The sequence below is a fragment of the Chenopodium album genome, chromosome 1 (assembly GCF_948465745.1).
Source record: "Chenopodium album chromosome 1, dcCheAlbu1.1, whole genome shotgun sequence".
Lineage (NCBI taxonomy): Eukaryota > Viridiplantae > Streptophyta > Magnoliopsida > Caryophyllales > Amaranthaceae > Chenopodium > Chenopodium album.
Window position 1 is genome coordinate 38,027,575 of NC_137834.1, and position 27,195 is coordinate 38,054,769.

A 27,195-nucleotide genomic window follows, 5' to 3' on the forward strand; every position below is an offset into this window, starting at 1 on the left:
GCTCTTTTCTTTTTTTTTTTTTTTTTTTTTTTTTTTGTCGGCTAAGCTGGTCAGCTCTCTTTTTGTTTGTAAGACTTCTTGGAGTTTGATTGGCTGCTAGGCGAGCAGAGGTCGGTTGCTGGAATGTAGCTTTCCGCCTCCCTCAGGGCTTCCTATAGGGTAAATGCCTTTTTTCTGACAAGGTCGAACTTAAAAGTCGACCCGTCTCTCAGACCCTTAAAGAAGTCTGTGAAAGCTACCTCATCAGACTGTCCCTGAATCTGAAATCTTGTCAGATTGATCCGCCTAACGTAGGAGCGTAATCCTTCTCTCTCTCCCTGCTTAATGGTGCTCAAGTTAAGACTTATTTTCTTCGCATGGATGTTCATTGAGAAGTTGGAAGCAAACAAGAAGGCAAACTTCTTGAAGCTATCAATAGAACCGGCTGGCAAGTTGTCAAACCATTATTGGGCAATGCCCTTCAATTTAGTCGGGAAGCATCAACACCAAGTGGCATCGTCCAACCTCTATAAATACATGAGGTTGGTGTATGCCATAAGGTGGTCTTCCGGGTTGGAGGTACCATCATTAGTATCTACCAATACGTTTTTAACCTTGGACGACTGTGCCGCCTCGGTTATTTATTTCCCGGGTGAACGCAGAAGGTTGTTCTCCTAGGCGGAGCAAATGAAGCTATCAGTCTAGTGGCTGGACATTGTTGTATGCCGCCTGGCCTCTGAAGAGAGCCGGCTGCATGAAGTGAGGAGAATACGGGCCATAGACCATAGGCGGTGCGTACGATGCATTCCTAATCATCTGAGAGCCAGAGTGGACGGTATTACCACCTGTATGGCTCTCATGCAAGGATTGTGCATTCCCTACAGATGTATTCTTAAAGATGTAAACATACCGACTCAACCGTATCCGGTAAACATGTATTTCCTGCATGTATTAAGTATTGAAATTCAATAAAGATGCGGCTCATACCGTCCGGCTGAGCCTCCTCCTCCTTCTCCTTCCCATGGCGCCTCTTCTCTCCTGCTGAGCCGACATCAGTGTTGGGTTGCTTAAAGCCACCCTTCGATGCCTGAGTGGCATCCGGTTTGCTGACCTCCCTGTCAGCTTTGAGAGTAGAGCCGTCCCCTCTCTTGGGCTTGTGAGCGATGTGCTTCCGGTTCTTGCCGGATGCACTCACATCACCTGCCCTAGTCTTTTGAATTTTGGGTTGGGATTGTTTGGAGGGAGAAGGCCTGATGGAGCCACTCTGTTTGAACAAAAAGAAAGGGGTCAGAAAAGCAGGCGGGCAAAATTTAACCTCTATTGAAAAAATATACCAAGTATCATAAACAGCTACCTTGGGAGTCCCGACTGTTTTCTGATCATCACTCGCCTTGTTGAGGATGTTGGTGCGGTACTTAGCTGCAGAGACGGCAGCCGGCTTCTTTGTTGCCGAGAGCTTTTCCATTGCTTTGTCTGCACCAAAAAGAAGGAGTTAGGCTTTATAAGCATACACTGAAAACAATTTTAAGTTTACTTAAAATCAGAAGGCCGACTAACTCTCGGCATCTCAGAGCTTAGACCACAAGCGGCCAAGAACACCCCATCTTCTAGCCACTTGTAAAGGGGAATGTAGCTCTGGGGGACGACTATTTTCTCCCCATGCTCGTTTGTCCAAACGGACACTTTAAACAGACCCCGGTCAAAAATTTCCTCCTGTGGCCCGCCTAGGGAGAGGGGGCAAGGCACTCTTGCCAGCCAGGAGGGGGGATCCTTGTTCCACCAATTGTATTTTTGGTTCAGTCGGCTTTCAGAGGAATGGACAATGTAGAACTTTGTTCTCCAGTCCTTCCATTTGTTCTCTTTGCCGACTGCCATCATGTACCCCTTGCAGGTGGACAAGGTGTACCAGCCTTCGCCGCCCTTGGCAGGCGCTCGGCTGAGATAGTGCATATGGGCGAATGCCTCAAAGCTGGGATCCACCTCCAGCATTTCACAGGTGGCAACGTACCCGATGATATTTATCCATGAATTCGGGACAAGTTGCAAGATACCCAATTGGTATCCATCCAGTATCCTCTCCACGATCGGATGGAGAGGGAAGCGTAAGCCAGCCTGAAGGACCGCCTCGTAGCAGCCGAAGGCTTTGTCCTTATAACTGGCCAGTGAGGGCCAGGTTATAGTATCCTCCTTGTTGGGGACGGACAAGGAGAAGCCATGCCCCATTACAGTCTTGCGCCTGAAATTGGCAAGACCGGATGTCATGGAGGTCCGCTTGCTTTGCGGAACATGGTGATAGTAGGGGGCGCGCTCCAAGCACCTGGAAGCACTCGGCTCCGCCCAGCCTTCCCCTTTTTCTACTGACAAGGACTCCCTTGCAGTATCTATTTTTGCTCAGACCTCCTTTGACTTAACAGAGGCGCTATCAGAAGATGACGAGACTGAATCGTCATCAGAAATTTCCCCAGAGCTAGGGGACTGCCGGCTAGGGCCAGCAGGGTTGTTGTATATTTGGAGTAACACTCGAAATACACAAGGGATAAACCAAGGGATAGATAAGGCTAAAGAACCAAAGGTTTCTTAGATAAAGTCACACCACTAAGAAACGTTTTGGGTTCCTAAGATCACAAGCCAACTAGTAGCCTAAACTAGCTAACTAAGCAAAGGAAACGAAATTCCAAATCCAAGAATTTCAGGTTTTGTTTCTATTCCAAGAAACGAATGTAAGACAAGTTTTTTTTATGTTTGAATAATCTGATTTTCTCATTCACATTTGCTTGTTATTTATAGTAAACAAGCATCCTAAATACAAGCTAAATCAAGTGACTTTTCAGCTCACTTGTACACGCCTAAACTAAGCATCAAAGTCAGCTTTAGTGTCTAGATACATCAATTAAAGGAAGCCTTGTTTAACTAGATACATAAGCTTAAAAAGTGGCGGCCATAACCTCCTCAATTAAGCCTCATCAAATCTGAAATAAAGGAGTGTAACTCCCCTAGAATCACGTCCAATAAGGCAGCAAGTAAGAGCATAACCTTCCCTAGAATCACGCCTCAACCAAGCAGCAAGTAAGAAGCAAAACAGCCCCTTAATTCACGCCCAATTCAAACAGCAAAAAGAAGTGTAACTCCTCCTTGATTCAAGCCTTGGATCAAGCTTGAATGTATGTAGACAAGAGTGTATTTGGACACCTTTTGATGCTCAAATGCTGACTGAAATGACGCCCACTTGAAGGCTCAATTGATAGCTTGCAACTCCTCATTGAAGCTGATTGTAACACCCAAGTTAAAGCCTTTGAAACTCCTCCAAAAGGAATTTTCAGATTCTATGTTTTTCCCAAGCTAAACGGCTGCCTTCTTGTTGTATCTTGTACTTGTACTTCATGTGAATGTGACACTACATTTTCGAACTTTAACAAGCTAAAGAAAACTAAAGAAAATGAAACTAATTTGCAAACTTAAAATAAGACTAAAGTTTACAATTTATTCGAAGCATAAAATGAACTAGATTGAACTAGTTAATAAGAACAACAAGAAACTCAAAGGATTGAATATCTTGCTGCACATGGATAGAACGCATAGCACCAATGCATGATGCTACGTCTTGAACTAAAGAAACGTCCATAACCAAGTTGTTAGACTTGGCTACAACAAGGGTCCTCCCCTAGACTTTCCTCCGACGCCTGTTCTGAAGGCTCGGCCTGGTACTGACTGTCGGCTTCCCGCAGTATAGTATCACTGAGGGTGCCGCTTGAAGAAGAGGGAGAGTAGTAAGTTGGAGTTTGGGGAAGGTCAGAAGAGGGATTTGGGGGGTGCTCAGAAATCTCACTAGCTGGCACCCTAATGGAGCCGTCTGAGTTTGGAGTCTCACTGTCCGAATGGTAAAAGGAACCATCCGGCCTATATCTCCTTGTTGTCTGCTTTGTTCGAGCCATCGTGTCCTGCAGATGCACAGACACTGTCGGATTTGGAGATGTACTTAAAGGAAAGTTCTCGAACGAGCATTCGGCACTCCTAGTTCTAGATTCAGCCGTCCCCGGTGACCAGCTGATCGCTAACCTAGGCCGTGCCGTGTACGTTTGGGAAACCATTTGAATAAATGAAAAATGCAAGAAAAAATAAAAGAAAAGAACATGCGGTTACCTTAGAAGAAGGTATTTGAGGCGCCTGGTTGGCTGAAGCAGTCGGTCAGAAAAGCCGAGTGTCGGATACTTGACAAAAGTCAGGGTCTTTAAGAGTCTTTGAGAGTCAAAAGTCCAGAGATTCTCCAAGATTCGCAAAGGTGTGAAAACGAAAATGAAGTCAAACCCTCCTATTTATAGAAAGGGGAAACCCTAATTTTTCCCCCCAAAAAACAATTTGAAAATCCGCCCAGTCATATGAAGACACCTGTCACAGGTGCCACGTGCAATGCACGTGACCCCTGTGAGGGGCAAATGATTTGGATATTTTTACCCGGCCAGGTGGCCCAATCAGAAAACGCCACGTGTCCTCAGTAAAGGTTCCATTTGGACCTATGAGATGATGACACGTGGAGGGCGGACATTCTTCTGCCCTAAACAGACTGATGATCCAGCATGGACCATTCAGACGGCGACGCGTGTCACCCAAAAAGATGCCCAAAGGCCTTTAGGGCTCAGTGACACGTGTCACTCAGGCATTGCCTCTGGAATGGCGGCCTTCAAGGGCCCAAACCTTGAGGCGCCATTTTGTGGCATGACCTAATTCCTAGTTCACCAGATCCTAGGGAGAGCACACTTTCCAAAAGGACCCTATAAATAGGGACATTCTTACATTTATGACGAGACAGAGAATATACACGCAATACGAGATAATACGTCACTTACTACAGAGTTGTCATTTTCAAAGAACAGACAACACTTTACCCGAGCTTGGAATCCGAGCAGATAACTTTATTTCCGCACATTTTATTACCAAACTCTTACTAACTTAATCTTCGGAGGCGGACCACCGACCATCCGGCGGTCCGTTTGCTTTGCAGGTACAGGCATCCTTTGTAGAATCCAGTCTCAGTGTTGTAACTCTCCCAAGGGACAAAAACCCCCGAAACACCACCTATTCCATTGCACAACATAGGGGTAGGTGTATACACCTACCCTAATGGCTTTCAAAGAGCAGCCACTGTAAGTCTTTAGTCTTTCATTTCAATGGTTGCTTAAATTTGTTCTGTTACTGTGCTAATTAATTAACTTGGTCATTGATTTCAGCCATTACCACAAACCATGCCAAGACAGTCAAGAGGAGCTGCATTTTACTCTGATAATGAAAGAGAACAGACTGTGTACTCCTTCTCTCAAGAGTATTCCTTCTCTCAATCACAACCAGAAGCAGCATCTCAAACATCTAACACAATATCATCACAAGCATTGCAAGACTTAGCTAAGGCAAAGCAAGGGCAGATTAGAGACAAGAACAAATAAGGTAAATTCATTACTTTTATCATTAATCATAATAATTCTAAGAATTACATTCCATAAACAGTGAAGCAATTACATTTAATTAGCCATGTTTCTAATAACAAACCAACCAAGTACACATGTAGCAACTGCAAAAACAACCCACACTTCACACTTAAAACATATAGAAACCCTTGATCTTTTCATTTTCAGCATAACACAATCTGAGGTCAACGTTCTTGCAACTGTGTTTGCTTCAGTAACCTTCTTCTTCATCTCTTGCACTTCATTACACAACATCATTTTGTCTTCAAGTAGCCCTAAGATGACCTTCCTCTGCCACTCAGTCTGGTCTTCTTCATCAATCCACTTAAAATACTTGCAACCCCTTCTGTTGGTCTCAGCATCATAGTCTGGGCATGCCAAAAATCTCCTGCCTGGGTTATCTCTTGTCCAAGACTTGGTTGTTGACACTGGTAAACCACAATGACACCTTCTACCCCCACTGCCACTTGAACCTCTGCTGTAGGAAGACATCTTACAAAAAAAAATCATTAAGACATTATTAGTATGTAAATATTGCTAACACACTGAACAGTAATTAAAAAACGTTGCACTCTATGTTTACAGGTACCTGGAGTTGAGTTCTTGATTCAATGGAAGCACTTTTGTGAAGCAAATTTTTTTTGGATGATCAGCAGCTTTTTTTTTAATGAAATTCAAACATTTATAGGACTTTATTCTGTTAACGGCTAGTTTTTGGTTCAGTGTAAAAAATATTGCTCAACTGCTGTGTAATGCTGTCAAACATTAATGGCAATAGTCCCTAAACTTTTTGATGACTCAAAGTCCCTAAACTTTCTTCTCTATTGATGAGTCATAGTCCCTAATCTATTTTGCTGACTCATAGTCCCTAAACTATTGCTTACTAAGCAAAGTCCCTAAACTTTTCCCTAGAAAACACCTAAAGTGGTGGATGAGGGACTAAAAGTGCACAAAATAGTTGCCAGGGACTAAAAAGTGCACAAATACAATAGTTTAGGGACTGTATTTTACCTTTACACTCTGCATCCGCCTGGTTGTTATCTGACCTGGGCACTTGACTCAGACGAAATTCTTCAAGTGCCCCGGCCTCTTCTTTGACTGCCTGAAGATACTTGAGCATGGCCGGATGAGTTGCCTCATATTTTCCCTCATACTGGCTTACGACCAACTGTGAATCAGAGTAGGCATTGTAGGGAATATTTCAAGCATTATCCCTAGCTTGAACCCCACTATGATCATACACTAAAGTACGGTGGCGTCCAAAGGGAAAGAAGATAGAGCAAAAGAGTCGCCAACAAGTTTTAGGAACTTGTAAAGCGTTCACGAGGTGAAGGTTACAACCCTTAACGATCCAGGAGATCGTCAACTCCAATAGGTCTGGAACCATGACTGGTAGTTCGGGAATGAAGGTACAAATCCAACCTAAAAGAGATTGAACCTGCCCTAATAATAGACCTCTACTTTATTCTGATCGTATTCATGTGCGCTTTCTGACTAACATGCAATCGATAGGATTACCCTAAACCTGTTTATCTATGTTGGTTGAATATTAATGCACAAATAAACTATTATTGGCGATCACTTGAATTATAATCAAATTAACCCTAAACAAGATTATTAATTATTTTATTAAGCGTGATTACAAGTACAAATTCCCTTTAAACATGCATAAAAGGCGTGATCAAGCAATAACAATAAAAATATAATCAAGCAATATAATAATGATAAAAAATAATGATAATTATGACAATTATAAAAATAATCATGATAATAAATCATAATCATGTTAAAGCATAATAATAATAGTAAGATTCTAGGCATGATACTAACAAGATTAATAACAAACCCTAGCATGTCACTAAGCAATAAAAATCAAAGCTTTAACCCTAACATGATACTAACATGCATATTAGGAAAGACAATAAAAGGCATCATACAAATCATAATTGATATAAGAAAATCACCCTAAATATCATATTAAAGAAAGCATCCGATGATGATACTAGGAACATCCTAAACACGATACTACGAATCAAAATAATAACATAAGCATGATTTCTATATCATAATATCAATTAAAATCAATTAAAGCACTTACTTGGATGTCTCGTATCTCTTTCTAATAACAAAATACACACGTTAGTAACTTCAAGGAAAATAATAAACAATATAATTAAATTAAATAATTTGAAGAGAGATTTGGGACCAAACCCTCAGAAATTAAAACCTTTCACGTCTAGGGCGAAGGCAACTTCAAATTATGCTAGGTGTTTCTAGGTCTTTTAAATGCGGAATTTTGTATGCAAAAGGGTTGGTTTAGAAAACTGAGAGAGAAGAGATCTTGAAAACTAGAGAGAATAAGAGATTTGATGATATTTGATGAGAATTGATGATTGAAAACAGAATTTTAGGAGGCTATTTATAGAGAAAATAAGTTGGATGGATAAAAAAAAAAATCAGATTTTCAACGAGAATAAAACACGATTAGCGCCAGACGCCGGACATTAGCGCCAGGCGCTAATGCTTGTCGTCAGGCGCTAATAATCAGTTTCATGCGTTTTTGTTTTTATAATATCTTTTGATCCGGAAGTCCAAATAAGGCATATAATATGTCCTTGGAAAGCTCTTGAAGTCTACTTTCCAAACCAATTAGAATCAGATTAAAATATTTTGTAGATAAAAAGATATGGCCGAAATAGTGGAAGGATGTCAGTTTTGGATAGAATGTGTATCTCATTCATATCTTTTTCGTTATAACTCGGATTTAATATTATAATATATCATTGGTAATATAATTTCAAGACCTATCCAACCATATAAAATTTGGATAAAGATTATGAGGCACGAAAATAAAATCTGAATATATTCCACTTCGTACAAAACAAGGATTCTAAAAAGGAGTAGTTTTATTCAATTTCAAACTCTTTAAAACATAATTATCAATCCTAACTCCATTAGGATTAAAAGAACCTTCTAAAATATTCTAGAAGACTATAATCAATCCTAATAACTTTAGGAATGATAATTAATAATAGGCCCTCCTCTAGATCATTGGGCCGCATATAAAAACCAAAACGGGCCCAGTTTAGTATTTTGGCCATAACTTCCTCATTATTCATCAGAATTTGGCTTATAATATATCGTTGGAAAGGTCTTTTCAAGCCCTATCCAACTATACTATAATTGGACCCTTATCATGGACCAAAATAAACTGAAATGCACGTTTTTCAAAAATAGGGTAAGAAAAGAAATATTTTCAAAAACAGAAAGAAGAGATATTTTAATAAAAATATCCTCATCACTAGATTTTTCACACTTTCGCTTTGTTCGATAATCAAATGACATGAAAGGTATTCATCACTGGGTTTGGTTTTGGGGAGACACATTTGGGTGTCTACAGAAGCCCCCACTTTGATTGAGTTGGGAGAAACGCAAGTTTCGAAAACAAAAGTCAAAGTATCGATAGGGACGAAGAATGATTCAGAACGTTCTGTGATCCTAAATCATTCTTGTAATGCCGATACCTGCAAAACTAGCATTAGTTAAAACAGATAAGAGAGTTAAGAAACGCGTATCTTGCACCGTCGAGCACATGTCTCTGAGGGTAACTAGTTTGTTGTTGCATTGCTGTTGCGACAACTTTCCACAATCTAGGGAACGCCATCTTGCTGTTTTGATGTTCACTCACCTCTGAACAACATAGCTTTTTGGATATGTTCACGCGTCTCTAAACAAAGAGCTTCTTTTTAATATGAACTTTTGAATGATGTGTCCACGCGTCTCTGAACAAAGAGCTTGATAATAGGATGCCCACGTGTCTGTGAGAAAAAAAGCTTGATAATAGGATGCCCACGCGTCTCTAAGCAAAAGAGCTTGAAAGAAATGTCCACGCGTCTCTGAACAAAAGAGCTTGAAAGAAATGTCCACGCGTCTCTAAACAAAAGAACTTGAAAGACATGTCCACGCGTCTCTGAACAAAAGAGCTTGAAAGAAATGTCCACGCGTCTCTGAACAAAAGAGCTTGAAAGAAATGTCCACGCGTCTCTGAACAAAAGAGCTTTGATGAAACTTGAATGTTTGTTGCGATAATATTCCGAAGAAAACTTCTGAAGACCAACGCTTGTCGATCTTTAAAGCTCGCTTGAAATTTGCTTCCGCTATGCCAGTACGTCGGTGCTTTTGCTGCTTGTGAACCATTATGTCGGTGCCTCTGCTCTTTTTTGTCGGTGTCTTGCGATGAGCCAATGTTAAGGCGCTTTAAGCTAAGTGAGACGATCTTTCGTCAGGTCGATCACTTATTGCGATTGTAATCAAGCCGACTACTTAATCATGTCAAATTGCTTATAGGGGCTAACTAGCGTACCAAGGAACCCGAAATTGCCAAAAGAGGTTGAAATAACAGCTATGAGTGGCTTAGCGTTCTGTCGCCGCTGTAATGCCTCTGGCGCTGGGATTTGGCTCTGCCGCCAGACGCTAGGATCTAGCGCCAGGCGCTGAAATATGTTGCCAGACGCTAGATGTTGTCGTCTGGCACTGGAGTCAGGTCTTCCCTATTCTGCTCTTGTTGCCACTGGGATGCACCTGTATTTATCTTTGACTATAGGACTTTGCCAATTTCTTTAATTATTTTAGGGTTGACCTAAGGTTTAATGTCGCTTGACTCATTGACTTGACACGAATTAAGGAATAAACTTGACTCGCTGTGATTGACTCAAGGTTGACTCGGCTCGAAGTGAAATGACACGTGTGACTCACGACCCGAGTGTGCATTGTATTGTGATCGTGCGACTCGAAATGTGAAAAAGCAAAAAATTTCCGTCATTTTTGTGGAGGGTACCGACTTTCTCCCGAAAAAGAAAGACGCGAAAAAAAGAAAGAAGTGAAGTTTTTGAAGATACATGTTGAATGAGCTTAATCCGTTAACGTTGTCTCTCACAGTACAAGGATTGTAACATCTTAGACTATCCTAGTTGACTCGATAATGAAAGTATTTAGGTAACTTAGGCGCAGAGGCTAAGCACTTCATACTTTGTGATGCAATGATGATTGATTGACGAGTGATGTTGATATGACAAGGCATGCTTCAACGTTGTGTTAAGATTTCATGACAAAGGGTTCCTAAGGGAAATATATTGGGTCATGTATCCGTGATGTGTGTGATAGTGACACTAAAGTTAGGCCGCAAGAGCTAAGTGTGTGGAAAGATATTATTTTGAGAAGAGCCAAAAGATGGTGACTCTTAGGCTAGGAAGGCTATCAATGTAGGGATCAAGCCCCCAAGTCTAGCTCTAAGTAGATAGGGATGAGCATAGGAGATCCCTTGATATGATCATGGTGTGAGTGTGTGAATGTGAATATGAATGCATTTTTATTACGGCCGCACCTCGATGTGAGGTTGCCTACGTATTCGTTAGGAATCAGGCCAAACGTAGCTCTAGCCGAACCTCGCACAAGTGTGTGTATACCTCAAAAAGGTCTTTTTAAGGGTTGTAACGTGGTTAGGCTAAAGGTTGAAGAAGAAGGGGATAAAAGGCTCAAGACCCTAGATAAGCCCCCAAGGTGTGCAACTTTGCTTTTGGAACTTTATATTTTTATGCTTGAGGCTTTTAACTCTTTTTTAGCTCTCTCTTTTGCTTTAGCATTTATTTTATTTTAATAAGTGTGGGCAATCCCGATCATGCGGTCTATCACTCACTTGGCATTCATGTTTCTCAGGCACGGTACCGAGCACTCGATAAGAGACGCAATTTTAGACGTGTTCATATCAAAGATATTTTCGTATTAAAGACATTGGAACACTTGCCCTTTTGTACACTTTTATTATTGCTTTTTTTTTTTTTTGAAATCACTCAAGATTTTGAAGTTGCATATGTTACACACCATCCCATCCCAAGGTTAGGTAGATGTAGGTTGAAAACTAAAAGGTCTATCGTTAGACAGGCTCAAAGTGGTTTATGAAGAAAGGATTGCAAATTTGAAGGGTGAAAGGTGATATGATGTGGCTACAAGGGGTGCCTCAAATCATTGGTATACCTTGTGCTTAATTCGACAATGATTTTTATTATATATATATATATATATATATTGCAATGTAATGAAATGATCATATGCAAAGAAATAAATGCTCATTTTATTAAAAGGGGAAAGAAAGAATGTACAAAAATTAATCTAATGGAAAAGAAAGGTGCTTATGCTAGACTTATTGGGGAAAGGGTAAATAAAAGAAATAAAAAAGAGGAGGTCATGAAATCTCGTCGTTGAAGCTCACCTCTTGTCTTGTGTCGTTTGCTCTATCATCACTCGCTCTTCTTGCTAGCTAGAGGAACTGGGATCTTGTTTGCTTCTATGAGATCTTGAATGAAATTTTGAAACCTGTAGCATTCATCAGTGGTATGACCGTTTCCTCGATGGTAATTGCAATAGGAGTTGGGATTCCATCTCGAAGATCGATTTTCTAGTGTTGGATCCTCGGTAGGGCCAATAGGTTTGATTAATCCTCGATCGTAGAGACGGTCGAAAGCAGCATCGTAGGTCATTCCAATGGGTGTGAGTTCTCTCTTGGGTTTCTTCTTATATCCTTGATTGTCTATGGCTAAGACACCGTTATGGTAAAAGGTACTAGCATTATTACAAGAGTGGGTGTTTTCGAAAGAAGAAGGATTGTCGTTCTTCTTTCCTTTCCAGCCATCGTGGTTACTATTGTTAGTAGCTTTTTGCTTTGCAAGGTCATCTTCGATCTCGATACCTATGTCATAGACGGATTTGAAAGTATTCAAGTTGTGTTGATATTTTAAGTGCTATGAATACTTTTCTTGGAGATTCTTGATAAACGTCCTCACAGACTCTTTTTCGGTGGGGACCTCAATCATCTTAGCGGAAGTTTCCCTCCACTTATTGAAGAAAGAAGTAAAGCCTTCGTTCTCATTTTGTCTTAGCATTTCAAGTTGTCTATAATCGGTTTCGACTTGAATATTACACTTGTATCTATCAATGAAAGCGTTTACTATTGATTCCCATGTAGAGGTTTTCTCTTTGTCAAGGGAGAAGAACCATTGTTGACAAACGGTTTCAAGAGATAGAGAAAATATTGAGGGAAACACTTTCTTATCAACACCCTTAATACTCATTATTGTTTCAAAAGCTCTTAGATGAAAATAAGGGTTGTCAGTTGCCTTGAATTTCGGGATGCCGTTGGCATTGAACTTCTGCGGAAGAAGCTCCTTGTCCACCGAGACCCCTTGTGAACTAATGCCTTGAAATTTTTAGTCACTAGATAGCTTGATCTAGCTCTCTTGCATAAGGTCCATCTGTTGTTGCTTCACAAGGTCATTGATTTTGAGGGCTAAAGCCTTCAACGTCTCCGTCACGTGAGTCAATTGATTCCTAAGCTCGTTGACTTCTTCTTGAGTTGCCATTATCTTTTTGGCTTTCCTCTTTTGACAAATCGGTTTATCAAAAAGTAAGACTTGAATAAAGAGGTTGTCCTTGATTAATCACCCTTCTTTCTTTAACCAAGTAATGTGGAAAGGGAAATTAGGGATATTCATTGTTAATTATTTGACTCAACTCTATTCAACATGCATAGATGGAAGAAGGTAGGAAGAATGAAGGTTGTGATGTGAAGAAAGATGATGTAGAGGGAGAAATATGAAAAGATTAGGAATAGAATGTACCCCCAACTCAAATAACAGAAAAAACCGACTCATGCATGAACCTAAGACATGATCTTGGTGACATATACACAAAGTGTGTGCTAAGACTAGTGAGTGTAGGTGACTTGTTAAGACTCGTGTCATGACCATGTGGCTAGACTATGTGACTAGACTCAAGCAAAGACTAAGTTAAGACCTCACGTACATGCATTAAACAGGACATGTTGTAAAATTTTAGTCATAACTTTTGATCTGTGACTCTGATTGGGATGAAACTAGCGCCAAATTAAAGATAAAACTCGGGGATACAGATCCATAGGTTTTACGACTCATAGTTCTTCCTAGAACTCCGGCTATGACCAAACCAAGTTGACGTTTGTGCAGTATACGGGAATAAAAATCCGGGTTGACTTAAAGGGACTATGACTCGATTAGCTCAAATCAATCAATTAATTAATTAATTAATTAAACAAAGTCCTTTAGTCATTAATCAGTTTATTTAATCTTAACACAAGTCAAACAAACGGTTAGGAAAAACACATAGAGTATGCACAACCAATAATGCACAATTAGTTAAATAGGCACAATATGATGCAATGAGTTTGCAACCTAACCATGGCTCTAGTTCTCTAAAGTTTAGGATATGGGTTAGTCTAAGAGGGTCCATGGTTAATTGTCCGGATGCACCGCGCGGAAGCCTGACCGTGAAGGGTTGGCGCGAGTGGATGAGACACCGCGAGTTAAGAAAAACTCGCTTCCATGGTTTGGTGAATTCAACATTCTCGGATGTACCCTTTATTGCACAGAGCGTTCAATCAGGTAGATGGAGCATTAATTCCCAGAGGGTTATGTCCATATGTAGAACACATATGGGTTTCAGAAAAGTGAGAAAAACTCAATCAGGAAGTAGGATCGAGCAAACAGTGCTAAAAACTGGTCAAAATTAGAACGCATATTTCTGGCTCGGTATTGGAAGAACTTGGCGCCAGCGAACAAAGGTCGGCGCCACAATTTGGCTTTAGCGCCTGGTGACAAAAGCTGTCGCCTTGCGCTAAAGTCAAATAAGTGGCGCTAGACTTAATTCCTGAAGCTAGTTCCTACATGCCTCAGCAGCTTTCTGTGTCGATAAAATTTTCCAGTTTCGCGCAGCATTATTTCGATCCTAGTTGTGAAAGATATTCCTCAAATTTCCTACGTGTAAAAATCCTATGTTTTTAACTCATTACGGATGGTCTTTTCAATGAGATCTTTTTTATGCATATGACAATAATGTTAATCAAAATTACGCACATGAAATACTTAGAACTTTTCGAGTCTCATCCACTCATTCTAAATCATTGCCGAAATAAATTTCAGGAATTAAAATAGAAATCCTCCCCAGTGGAGTCGCCAAAAAATTGTAGGGAACATTTCAAGCATTATCCCTAGCTTGAACCCCACTGTGATCATACACTAAAGTTCGGTGGCGTCCAAAGGGAAAGAAGGTAGAGCAAAAGAGTCGACAACAAGTTTTAGGAACTTGTAAACCGTTGACGAGGTGAAGGTTACACCCCTTAACGATCCAGGAGATTGTCAACTCCAATAGGTTTGGAACCATGATTGGTAGTTCAGGGATGAAGGAACAAATCAAACCTAAAAGAGATTGAACCTGCCCTAATAATAGGCCTCTACTTTATTCTGATCGTATTCATGTGCACTTTCTGACTAACATGCAATCGATAGGATTACCCTAAACCTGTTTATCTATGTTGGTTGAATATTAATGCACAAATAAACTATTATTGGCGATCACTTGAATTATAATCAAATTAACCCTAAACAAGATTATTAATTATCTTATTAAGCGAGATTACAAGTACAAATTCCCTTTAAATATGCATAAAAGGCGTGATCAAGCAATAACAATAAAAATATAATCAAACAACATAATAATGATAAATTATAAAAAATAATGATAATTATGACAATTATAAAAAATAATCATGATAATAAATCATAAAAATCATAATCATGTTAAAGCATAATAATAGTAAGATCCTAGGCATGATACTAACAAGATTAATAACAAACCCTAGCATGTCACTAAGCAATAAAAATCAAAGCTTTAACCCTAACATGATACTAACATGCATATTAGGAAAGACAATAAAAGGCATCATAGAAATCATAATTGATATAAGCAAATCACCCTAAATATCATACTAAAGAAAGCATCCTATGATGATACTAGGAACATCCTATGATGATACTAGGAACATCCTAAACACGATACTAGGAATCAAATAATAACCTAAGCATGATTTATATATCATAATATCAATTAAAATCAATTAAAGCACTTACTTGAATGCCTCGTATCACTTTCTTATAACAAAATACACGCGTTAGTAACATCAAGGAAAATAATAAGCAATATAATTAAATAAAATAATTTGAAGAGAGATTTGGGACCAAACCCTCAGAAATTAAAACCTTTCACGTCTAGGGCGAAGGCAACTTCAAATTATGCTAGGTGTTTCTAGGTCTTGTAAATGCGGAATTTTGTATGCAAAAGGGTTGGTTTAGAAAACTGAGAGAGAAGAGATCTAGAAAACTAGAGAGAATAAGAGATTTGATGATATTTGATGAGAATTGATGATTGAAAACAGAATTTTAGGAGGCTATTTTTAGAGAAAATAAGTCGGATGGATAAAAAAAAACAAATAAGATTGACTTACTAATGCTTGTCGTCAGGCGCTAATAATCAGTTTCACGCGTTTTTGTTTTTATAATATCTTTTGATCCGGAAGTCCAAATAAGTCATATAATATGTCGTTGGAAAGCTCTTGAAGTCTACTTTCCAAATCAATTAGAATCAGATTAAAATCTTTTGTAGATAAAAAGATATGGCCGAAATAGTGGAAGGATGTCAGTTTTGGATAGAATGTGTATCTCATTCATATCATTTTTGTTATAACTCAGATTTAATATTATAATATATCATTGGTAATATAATTTCAAGATCTATCCAACCATATAAAATTTGGATAAAGATTATGAGGCACGAAAATAAAATCTGAATATATTCCACTTTGTACAAAACAAGGATTCTAAAAAGGAGTAGTTTTATTCAATTTCAAACTCTTTAAAACATAATTATCAATCCTAACTCCATTAGGATTAAAAGAACCTTCTAAAATTTTCTAGAAGACTATAATCAATCCTAATAGCTTAAGAATGATAATAAATAATAGGCCCTCCTCTAGATCATTGGGCCGCATATAAAAACCAAAACGGGCCCAGTTTATTATTTTGGCCATAACTTCCTCATTATTCATCGGAATTGAGCTTATAATATATCGTTGGAAAGGTCTTTTCAAGCCCTATCCAACTATACTATTATTGGACCCTTAACATGGACCAAACTAAACTTGAATGCATGTTTTTCAAAAATAGGGTAAGAAAAGAAATATTTTCAAAACAGAAAGAAGAGATATTTTAATAAAAACATCCTCATCACTAGACTTTTCACACTTTTTGCTTTGTTCGATAATCAAATGACATGAAAGGTATTCATCACTGGGTTTGGTTTTGGGGAGACACATTTGGGTGTCTATAGGCGTCAATTTTTGTTGCCCTTGCTGCCTTACACATGCGGATTCCGGCTAGCAGGGCTTCATATTCCGCCTCTTTATTTGAGGCTTGAAACTTAAACCGTAGTGCATATTCAAATCTATCCCCCTCACGCGATTCATATATAATTACTGCACCGCAGCCGTTCTTCGTTGAGCTCCCGTCTACATACACTTTCCAAACCTGATCAATGTTATCCGGTGGTATTGGTCGTGTGATTTCAACAATGAAGTCGGAAAACACCTGATCATCCGTTGGAATGTAGCCGGCGCATTTTTCAAGCCAAACGACATCACTGTGTAACAGAATAACCCCTGATCAGTGACGAAGGCCGTCTTTTCTTGATCTTTTTTCCACAGGGGTATCTGATGGAAGCTGGAGTAGGCATCCGTAAAACTCATCAAGGCATGCCCGACTGTTGAATCGATCAGACTGTCGATCTTTGGAAGCGGATAACTGTCCTTGGGACATGCCTTGTTGAGGTCTGTGTAATCAACACACATACGCCAGGTACCATTCGACTTCTTTACAAGTACAACATTCGCCACCAGTCGGCGAAATTACATGGCCGAATGAACCTAGCATCCAGCATCTTTTTTACTTCGGCAGCTGCCGCATGACTTCTTTCCTCGCCGTGATTTATTTTCTTTTGCCTGATGGGCTTCTTTTTAGGATCCACGGCAAGTTTGTGGACAGCAAGATCCGGGCTGACGCTTAGCATCTCTCCACTTCAAAGGCAAAAATGTCTTTGAATTCTTTCAGCAATAGGTGCAGGTCTGCACCCAGCTTAGCATAAGCAGCCATCCCAACCTTAACAATACGCTCTGGACGGTCGTCGTCCAGAGGTATATCGATATGTTCTCCAGCCGGTTGGGGACGGAGCTCATCTGACCGTTCTCCGGTCAGTGATTGTAATTTTTTTCTCTTTCTTTACCTCCACCAGCATAGGAGCCTTTCTTTTCTTCCCGGCTACTGGTGGGGCTAGGGAGGCATCCTTGACATTGTCAAGGTCTATTGGTTCCTGCCCTTCGCCGTCTGGGGCCACAGTATCCTTGACGGCTGAGAGGTAGCACTCCCGGGCCGTCTTTTGATCCCCATTCAAGGAACCAATAGAGTCATCATCCCTCTCATACTTGATGAGCATGAGAGAAGGGATGATTACAGCCTTGGCTTCGTTGAGGGTTGGCCGGCCTAGGATAATGTTATAGGCGGTCAGTTCCTCAACGACCAAGAATTTGACGACCAAGTGTCGTCCTTTTCCTTTTTCACCAAGCCGGATTAGTAAGTCAATCCTACCGACTGGGTAAACCATCCCACCCCCAAAGCCAACCAAGGGGTGGGTAACCGGATGCATGTTGCTGAGGTTGTATTTCAGCTTCTGCTGGCACCGTAGACTGATGATGTCCAACGAGCTGCCGGTGTCAATAAGGATTCGACCAACCAGCTGATTGGCGACCTTACATTCAATGACAACCGGATCGTCATGCGGACGACGGACAGTGCCCTTATCCTTCTCAGTGATCAGAACATCTAGGAAGGAGGAGCTTCCTGCCGCCTGATCATCATCATCATCATCATTGTCCATCTTTCGAAGATGGCTCTTGGTGCCCCGGATGGTAGGGCCACCGCATGAGAACCCGCCTGCTATTGTGTAGACCAGCTCCTTATTAGTGTCCGAACTACTAGCAGGCTAGGGTGTCTTAGATGACTGCCCCGGGTTCTTCTTATTAGTCCCTTTGGACTTAGAAATGTAGGACTTTAACATCCCCTTCTCAGTCAGACGGTCTAACGCCCGTTGAAGGCTGAAGCAGCCGTTGGTGTCATGGCCAACTTCCTCATGGTATTGGCAGAATTTATTTTTGTTCCTTGATTGAATGGAACTTTTCATTGGATTCAGCTTCTCTAGAGACAGCCGATCCTTGATCTCCATGAGGATGGAGTTGCAGTCCTTGTTACACTCGTACCTAGGAACGTACGGTTTTAATTATTCTTTCTTTTTCTTCTGGGACGGCTGGTCAGAATCACCAACCGCCTAGACTTCTTTTCTCTTTTTGCTCTCTTCTTTTTTCTTGGCCGGCTGAGCAAGCCGACTGTCTTTCTGCCTGTCAGACTTCTTGGAGTCCGATTGGCTACCAGGAGAGCAGAGGTTGGTTGCTTGAATATAGCTTTCTGCCTCCCTCAGCGCCATCTGTAAAGTAAAAGCCCCTGTTCTGACTAGGTCAAACTTAAAGGTCGACCCGTCTCTCAGACCCTTAAAGAAGTCTGTAAAAGCTACCTCATCAGACAGTCCTTGAATCTGAATTCTGATCAGATTGAACCGCCTGACATAGGAGCGCAATCCTTCTTTCTCTCCCTGCTTAATGGTGCTCAAGTCAAGACTTGTTTTCTTCGCAGGGATGTTCATTGAGAAGTTGGAAGCAAACAGGAAGACAAGCTTCCTGAATCTATCGATGGACCCGGCTGGCAAGTTGCCAAACCATTGTTGGGCAATGCTCTTCAATGTAGCCGAAAAGCATCGACACCAAGTGGCATCATCCAACCCCTGTAAATACATGAGGTTGGTGTAAGCCATGAGGTGATCTTCCGGGTTGGAGGTACCGTCATAGGTACCTACCAACACATTTTTAACCTTGGTCGGCTGTGCCACCTTGGTTATTTCCCGGGTGAACGCAGATGGGTTATTCACCCAGGCAGAGCAGACGAAGTTGCCAGTCTAGTGGCTGGACATTGTTGTATGTCGCCTGACCTCCGTAGAGGGTCGGCTACATGAAATGAGGAGAATACGGACTGTAGACCAGAGGTGGTACATACGGTGCATTCCCAATCATCTGAGGGCCAAAATGGATGGTATTACCGCCTATATGGCTCTCATGCAAGGATGGCACATTCCCTGCAGATGTATTCTTGAAGCTGTCTGGAAATCTTGATGTAGAAGCTGACTCAGACAGCTGCTGATTCCTCTTGCGTGTGAGGATCTCCCAAGCGTCAAGAGTTGATTTTTTGTTTCCCACCGGCTGTTCAGTCCAGCGGGGATTGCTGGTATTCCTCGGAGGCAGAAGAATCTTGGACCAATCAATGATCCCGGCTGCTTTCTCCTTTGGATGAGGAGTTGGCTGCCGATCTCTAACTGACTTCCCCTTCTCCAGAGGAGTCTTTCTTTCCGACTGACCACTGCTTGGGCCATCCCGGCTCTTCGTGTTCAGATCTTTAATTTCACCCTTGAAACTAGTCATGAATTTCATGAGTTCGTCTCGTGTGACGGGAGCTGATCCACTGGCCGTATGGGTTTCCCCTTCTGGCTGTTCGGGGGGTCGTTTTGTACCCGCCTGGCTGGCACCCCGCTCCAGAGTGTCTCTAGGCCGGATGCGCTTAGTTATCAGAGAGTCATCACTGGCTATATAAGTTTTAACCTGAGGATCATCATCTCTTGATCAGTAAAGACTTTTGGTTCGTCTACCGAATGCTCAGCAGGTGGTACAGACTCTTGAACCATCCTTGAGGTACTATCCCCACAGACTGCGCCAAATGTTTTGGGTGTTTTGTCCCTCTGGAGAGTTACGTCACAAAGATTGGTCCGACTAAGCTGTACCTGCAAAAACAACGGAGACTCCGGGTAGAGGAGCTCCGCCTCCGACGATCAAGTTAGTAACTTGAGAGAAAATAAAGAGTACGGAAATTTAGGTGAGGATCTGCTTGGATTCAAAGCTCAGGGGTTTCTCTGATGAGAGAGAAAGTAAGTTTTATAAATGATTAAATGTGTCCCCAAAATGGGGAAATATCTCCCTATTTATAGGGTCGTTGGTAGAAGTGCCCCAATCTAGGTCACTTGACCTAGGTTTTAGTGGGTTGCGCCAAATTACGGCGCTTCTTGGGATTTGGGCCCTTGAAGGCCGCCATTTCAGAAGCTTATCTGAAGGGGACACATGTCAGGAGGCTATTGGGCTACTTGGGCCATCCTGAACTTGACACGTGGCCTCCTCTCATTGGTCCACATGTCTAGGGTATTTTTACCCTAAACAATATGCAACGCGATACCTAAAACTATGTTAGTTGATTTTATTTACAAACATTAATTCACGTAGGAATTACAGCGTGATGTCGTTATTCTTATTTAATATTATTCGTTAAAGAACAATAAATAAACAAGATTCGCCTTGGCTTAGGTGATCAACCAACAATTATTTAATTCAATTCTAATCTTTATTTAACGCGAGATACTATGTGGAATTGATTAATTAATTATTTTAAAGGTGATCAAATGACACTAATTAATTAGTTAAAGTCTTTTTAAACAAGAAAAAAGAAGGTGATTTAACTAAGTGCTCGGGAATTTACCACTTCTCCTTGCTAGATCTCCGTTTAGAACACTTATGGACACCTTCTTGTTGGGGAACCTCCACCGTAGTAACAAAGTATCGAAAAGGGTGAGTGTTTAGGACAAGAGGGCTAGGTTGCACAAGTTCACAAGTTATTTCGCCAAAGTTTTAGGTTAATTTCTGTCTCTTGAAGCCTCGGTTTAAGCTCGTATTTATAGGGAATGATTGGGTTTAGGGTTTCGAGCATTCTGCCGCAGCAGGTGTCGCGCACAGCAGATGAAGTTGCGCGCGGCAACCTTGCGCAAGTTATAGAGTTGCGCTGCTATGTACAGAGCAAATTATTGTCTTGCACGCGGCCTTATGGTAAGATTCGATTTTTTATTTTCCGTATAATTCCGAATAATTCTGAATCTTCCGCAGCGCAACTATGAAAGTTGCGCTGGATGTCGCGCGCAACTAAATTAGTTGCGCGCGGTAGCCCAGCGCGACTTTGTGAGATGAGTGCGGCTTTTTCTGCGGCAGCGCTAAGTTTTAACCTAGGTGCTCCTAAATCCGTCATTATTAGGGTTTAAGCACGGGCTTAAGCCTAATTAAGATCGGGTTTAGTTAATTGGACCTTTATTTTGGCTTTTTCTTTAATTTGGGCTTGTCTTTTGTGTTTTGTGGCTTAACCAGTTATCCATAAGCATTCTTCACTTCGATCCTACACGAAGATGGTTTTATTTATCGTCATTGCACTTTCTGTCGGGACAGGAGGCCAAAAGTAGATGTCTACAACCTCCATCATATGAAATACAAGTAGAATACTATTAATTCTCTCTCAAGTTTCTCCTTGTTTTACAACACGTTATCAGCACTAGACTCTACCCGATTGAATTATGTTAATCTACTATGAGAATCAGGTTCGTTTTAAATGAGTATTATACTATTATCACACGTTTAGCATCATGGATACAATTATGTGAAGTTATATATTGTTTGATTTGATTTGCAAAATATTTCAATAGCATGAATCTTTTTACGTAGTATATGAATTTTTTAATGAATAGTTAATTAATTATTGATCACTAAAGCTCTAACACAATCAATTAAGATTAGAACTAAACCACATTCAAACGTAAATATGCGGCCATGTTAATTGTCACCAAGGAGTTCTTGCAGTAGACCTTTGTTGTAATTCGACTATATTGATGAAGGAAATTAAATCTATTCTAGCTTCATATTATTTGTCGCTTCAATTGACGAAGGAAATTAAGTTGCTGCTCCATCCCTTATATTTTCCCTATTGATTAATGAAGCCGCACAAGATATGGTAATTGTATAGGATAGCTCCCGCTGAACTATCGCCCAGCCCCCAGGGTGTGCACTCATTGCCAAGAAAGCAATTAAAGGAGGGCTCACTAGCCCGATAGAGACAGCCCGCAGGGCTGACCAGGCTGAACTCTCCACAAAGAAGATGGTACGCCTAAAAATAGAGGGTAAAGTACAACGGAAAGGGGGTAAGACAATTAAGTCATTATACTTTCTACATCTCTCTAAGTACACTTTCTCTCTCTAAACACTCTCTAACTTAAGCTTCGGAGGGGGGTTCCTCGAGCCACCCCCAAGGGCAGTTTACGTGTGCTGCCTTGTGTAGGTAGTTGACGGGACCAAGTTCGCCCAGCAGAACCCTTGGATCCGCACCTGGAACAATTGGCGCTAGAAGGAGGGGGTGGATCATCTAACCTGAGGTTCACCAATTGAGCTAGGGACTAGTTAACTAACCACCATGGCCGGAGAAGAAACTGTACAAATACCCATGTCCAAAACTAATGAGACCAGCTAAACACCACAAAAAACACCCTAGTAACCGTCGATCCAAAAGGATCCGCCGGAAACCCCAAATCGACCATCTCACAGAAATTCAACCCTATCGGATCGACATCAGTTGCTGCTAAAGCGACGTCGAAACTAGTCGACCCGGTGGGATCGAGCTCCATTTTCAAATACGAAATGCCATTAACAGGCGCGAACGATGAACTCATTGTTTCAGCACCCACAGCTCAGAAACAACAGCCCGTAAATATGCCAGCCATTCTGCAGAACCTCTCTAAGTGCAGTAAGGAGCAGTTGGCTGCAATGACTACGGTCCTCACCAATATGGGTAAGGGGGCAAGTCCGTCACCGACAGCGGCAGCTGCGGAGCCCGTAGCGAAAAAGTCGGCGTCCTCGACCCTCACCCCTGAGTAGAAAGAGCTCATTCAGCTGAGGAAGAAGGTATTAGAGTTGGAAGCTCGTAACCTGAATCGAGAATGGAGTGTGGAGGAAATAACCCCTGCTCGAATCAGCCCGGAGAAGCGAGTCCCACACAGCAGGTCACCGACCTCAGAGCGAGGACCCAGCCCGGAGAAAGCCAAACAAGCGCGAATCCAGGTTGTTCTAGATGATTCCCCATTTTGCCGGGAGATTCTGGAGGAACCAATGGAGAAAGTAAAGATGCCAAGCTGCAGATACAACGGAACCACAACACCTAAAAGCCACATGTCAGCTTTTGAGAACCATATGGTACTTTACACTATGATAGACTCAGTCTGGTGTAAAGCTTTCCCGCCGACCCTGGAAGGGCTGGCAGCGGAGTGGTATGGAGCCATTCCCAAATGTTCCGTATACTTGTACAGCCAGTTGAAGAGAATGTTAATGGAGCATTTCATAACCCTGGTAGACCGAACCAAGATGACAACCGAGCTGATGTCGTTGGTTCAAGGGAAAGACGAGCCCCTGAGGGAGTTCATCACCAGATTCAACAAGGAGGCAACAACCATCCCAAATATGAGCCAAGAGGTAGCGCTACTAGCAATGCAGAGTGGCTTACTACCAGGATCACCGTTCAGAGCGTATATGAGGCGTAAGAGCCTCAAAACACTTGCCGAAGCGCTGGGCAAAGCGCATGAGTTCATCAAAGCAGACGAGACTAACAGAGCAATGCTGGGTAAGAAAGCACCTGGTGACTCAGTTAAGCGGGCAGAGGTCACCCGGGAAGAGAACACACCCAGGGTGGACCAGCCGAGCAGGGCTGAGCAAAACCGCAGAGAAGCGAACAGAGCAGTAGGACTGAGAAGGTCAGACCCAAAGAGAGGGCCAAGGCCTGGAAGGTTTGACCTATATACCCCATTAACCCATTCCAGGTCTCATATATTCAGCGTGAACAAAGCTGATGACAGGTGGCAGAGACCTCCGAGGATGGTTAAAAGAAATCGTGATACTAGCAAGTGGTGTGACTTCCATAGAGATCATGGTCACACCACTGAAGAATGCACGCATTTGAAAGACAACATAGAAGACTTGGTCAGAAGAGGGTACTTGAATCAGTTTAGGCAACGCAATGACCCTCCCAGAAGGAGGGATGAAGATAGAGCAGGCCGCCCTGACCGCAGAGGAGGTCAGAGGGGCCTAGCCGGAGACAGGGACGTAGATGGCAAGCCAGAAGGCAGGGTGTACGTGATCAGCGGGGGCCCAGTACATGGGGGGACGGTCAACAGAGCGCGAGCTGACCTGCGGGTGATGATACATCAAATAAATGACAATGATAAGCGTAGATGGCCGCCTCTTCCCCCGCAGCCGCAGTCCATGTTTGACAAGTATGATCAGAAGGGCATAATTTACCCCATGATGACCCGCTGGTGGTGACAATGAGAATCGCAAACTGGGAGGTGGATAGAATACTAATAGACGGAGGTAGCTTAGCCAACATCATATACATCAGTGCGTTCAACGAGCTTAAGTTAGACAGAAAAGACCTGAAGAGGGAGAGATACGAAGTCACCGGGGTTAATGGATCAGGGCTTACCCCAGAGGGTATAATCAAACTCTCAGTTCGAGTAGGGGAAAGATCAAGAAGGCGTGATGTCCGGGCAGAGTTCCTCGTGATAAACTCCCCTTCACCCTACAATGTGATCATGGGAAGACCACTCATCCACAAAATAGGCGGAGTGGTATCCACCTATCACCTTGCCATGGCTTACACAACTAATGAGGGACGGTCATTAAAGCTCAGGGGAAGTCAAAAGACAGCCCAGCAATGCTACATAACCGCCCTAAAGCAGCCCGCAAGAACCAGACTGCAGCCTGGTTCAGAGAGAAGGCCCACTAAACAAACTGAGAGGAAGTCGAGGAAAAGGAAGCGTGAAGAATATCACAGGGAAAAAGGATAAACAGAAGCTAGCAATGGAAAACTTTGAGCCCGCAAAAGAGGAAATGGTCAGGCCACTTCCCAATGGGGAGCACGTCACACTCTAGCTCACAGAAGGTGACCCCTCAAGGACAGTGAAAATCGGGAAAGACATTGATCCAGGAGTAGGGGTACACCTCATAAGGCTACTGAGGAAGAACAAAGACGTTTTCGCATTTTTCGCAGATGAGATGCCCGGAATTGACCAAGCAGTCATGGTACACATGCTGAATGTAAAGGAGAATATTAAGCCAGTCAGGCAGAAAAAGCAAAGCTTCTCCACGGAGAAAAACCAAGCAATCCAGGAGAAGGTGGAGAAGCTCCTGGAAGCAGGATTCATTGAACCTTGTGACTACCCAGAGTGGTTAGCCAGCGTGGTCATGGTAAAGAAAGTAAATGGCTAGTGGAGAATGTGTTGATTTCACAAATCTTAATAAGGCCTGTCCGAAGGACTATTACCCGTTGCCGCGGATAGATCAGTTGGTAGACTCAACCAGCGGACACGCCCTGCTAAGCTTCATGGACGCCTTTTCAGGGTACCATCAGATCAGCCTGCATGAGCCAGACAGGCAGAAAACCGCATTCATCACTGAAGGGGGAGTGTATAATTACATAGTTATGCCCTTCGGGCTGAAGAATGCGGGGGCAACTTTTCAGAAGGCAATGGATAGAGTATTCCTCCACCAGAAGGGTAGGAATGTTGAATTATATGTTGACGACTCAATTGTTAAGAGCGTCACGCAGGCTTGACATATCATGGATCTGGAGGAAACATTTGCCACCCTGAACAAATATAAAATCAAACTCAACCCAAAGAAATGTGTCTTTGGGGTGAGCTCGGGAAAGTTCTTGGGTTTTCTGATCAGCGAGAGAGGGATAGATGCCAATCCAGAAAAGGTCAAAGCAGTCCTAGCCTGCCTGAACCTAAGTGCATCAAGGATATCATGCGGTTGACAGGCAGAATGGCGGCGCTGACCAGGTTCATCAGCAAGTCAGCGGATAAGGCTCTGCCGTTCTATCATCTATTGGAAGGGAATAGAGAATTTAAGTGGGGGGCTAAAGAAAAAGAAGCCTTTGAGGGCATTAAGGAGCATCTAACTAAGCTCCCAACAATGATCAACCTGGAGCTTAGGGAAAAGCTGCAGCTGTACATCTCTGAGTCAATACAGATAATCGCAGCCGTTTTGCTAGTAGAAAGACAAAGCCAATATACTTCGTGAGCCACGTGTTGACCGAGGCAGAGCAAAGGTACCCATTGGTAGAGAAGCTAGCCTTCGCAGTGGTCACAACAGCAAGGAAGTTAAAGCCATATTTTGACGCGTATGTAATAGAAGTCCTAATAAACAACCCGCTGGAGAAAGCATTACAAAAAATGGATCCATCGGGCAGACTCTTAAAATGGGCAATTGAACTTTCTGAGTACGAATTCAAGGTCAAGCCTAGAGTAGCCATAAAGGCACAAGCTTTAGAAGACTTCATAGTGGAAGCTTCTTATGAGAAGAAAGAAGATGATGTTGGGGTCTGGAAGGTGGAAGTGGATGGGTCCTCGGTCCAAACGGGGAGTGGAGAAGGAGTCATAATCACATCTCCAGAAGGAAACGTATTTGAGTATGCCATGAAGTTTAAGTTCAAAGCATCGAACAACAAAGCTGAGTACGAAGCGGCGCTGGCAGGCCTGCGTATGAGCCTCGCAGCCGGAGCCCGAAAAGTACACCTGCAAACTGATTCTCAGCTTGTTGCCAGCCAACTGCAGGGGGCATATGAGATAAGGGAAGCCACCATGCTGAAGTACGTAACCAAGGTAAAGGAACTGGCTGCCCAGCTAGTCCACTTCCAAATAGACTTGGTCCCCAGAGCAGGAAACTCTCAGGCCGACGCCTTGTCCAAGTTAGCCAGCTCCACTTTACAAAGCCTAACAAGGACAGTGATGGTCGAAGTACTAGAAGAAAGCAGCATTGCCGAAAAAGAGC

General features: G+C 42.2%; 2 protein-coding genes across 2 annotated transcripts in view; one reads left to right on the forward strand and one right to left on the reverse strand.

The window, feature by feature from the left end:
• Positions 1-23,540, reverse strand: part of LOC145631437 (uncharacterized) — a 158,470-nt gene extending 134,930 nt beyond the window's left edge. The window contains exons 1-3 of the mRNA XM_081683511.1: positions 23,299-23,540; positions 5,532-5,916; positions 5,212-5,340 (exon numbers count right to left, since the gene is read on the reverse strand). Of these exons, the coding sequence (XP_081539637.1) occupies positions 5,212-5,340; positions 5,532-5,916; positions 23,299-23,540 (756 nt within the window). The remainder of the gene's footprint in view (positions 1-5,211; positions 5,341-5,531; positions 5,917-23,298) is intronic.
• Positions 23,541-24,686: 1,146 nt separating this feature from the next.
• LOC145631448 (uncharacterized) lies at positions 24,687-25,208 on the forward strand. The gene has a single exon (XM_081683523.1). The coding sequence runs from the start codon at positions 24,687-24,689 to the stop codon at positions 25,206-25,208; it is 522 nt and encodes a 173-aa protein (XP_081539649.1).
• The last annotated feature ends 1,987 nt before the right edge of the window (positions 25,209-27,195 follow it).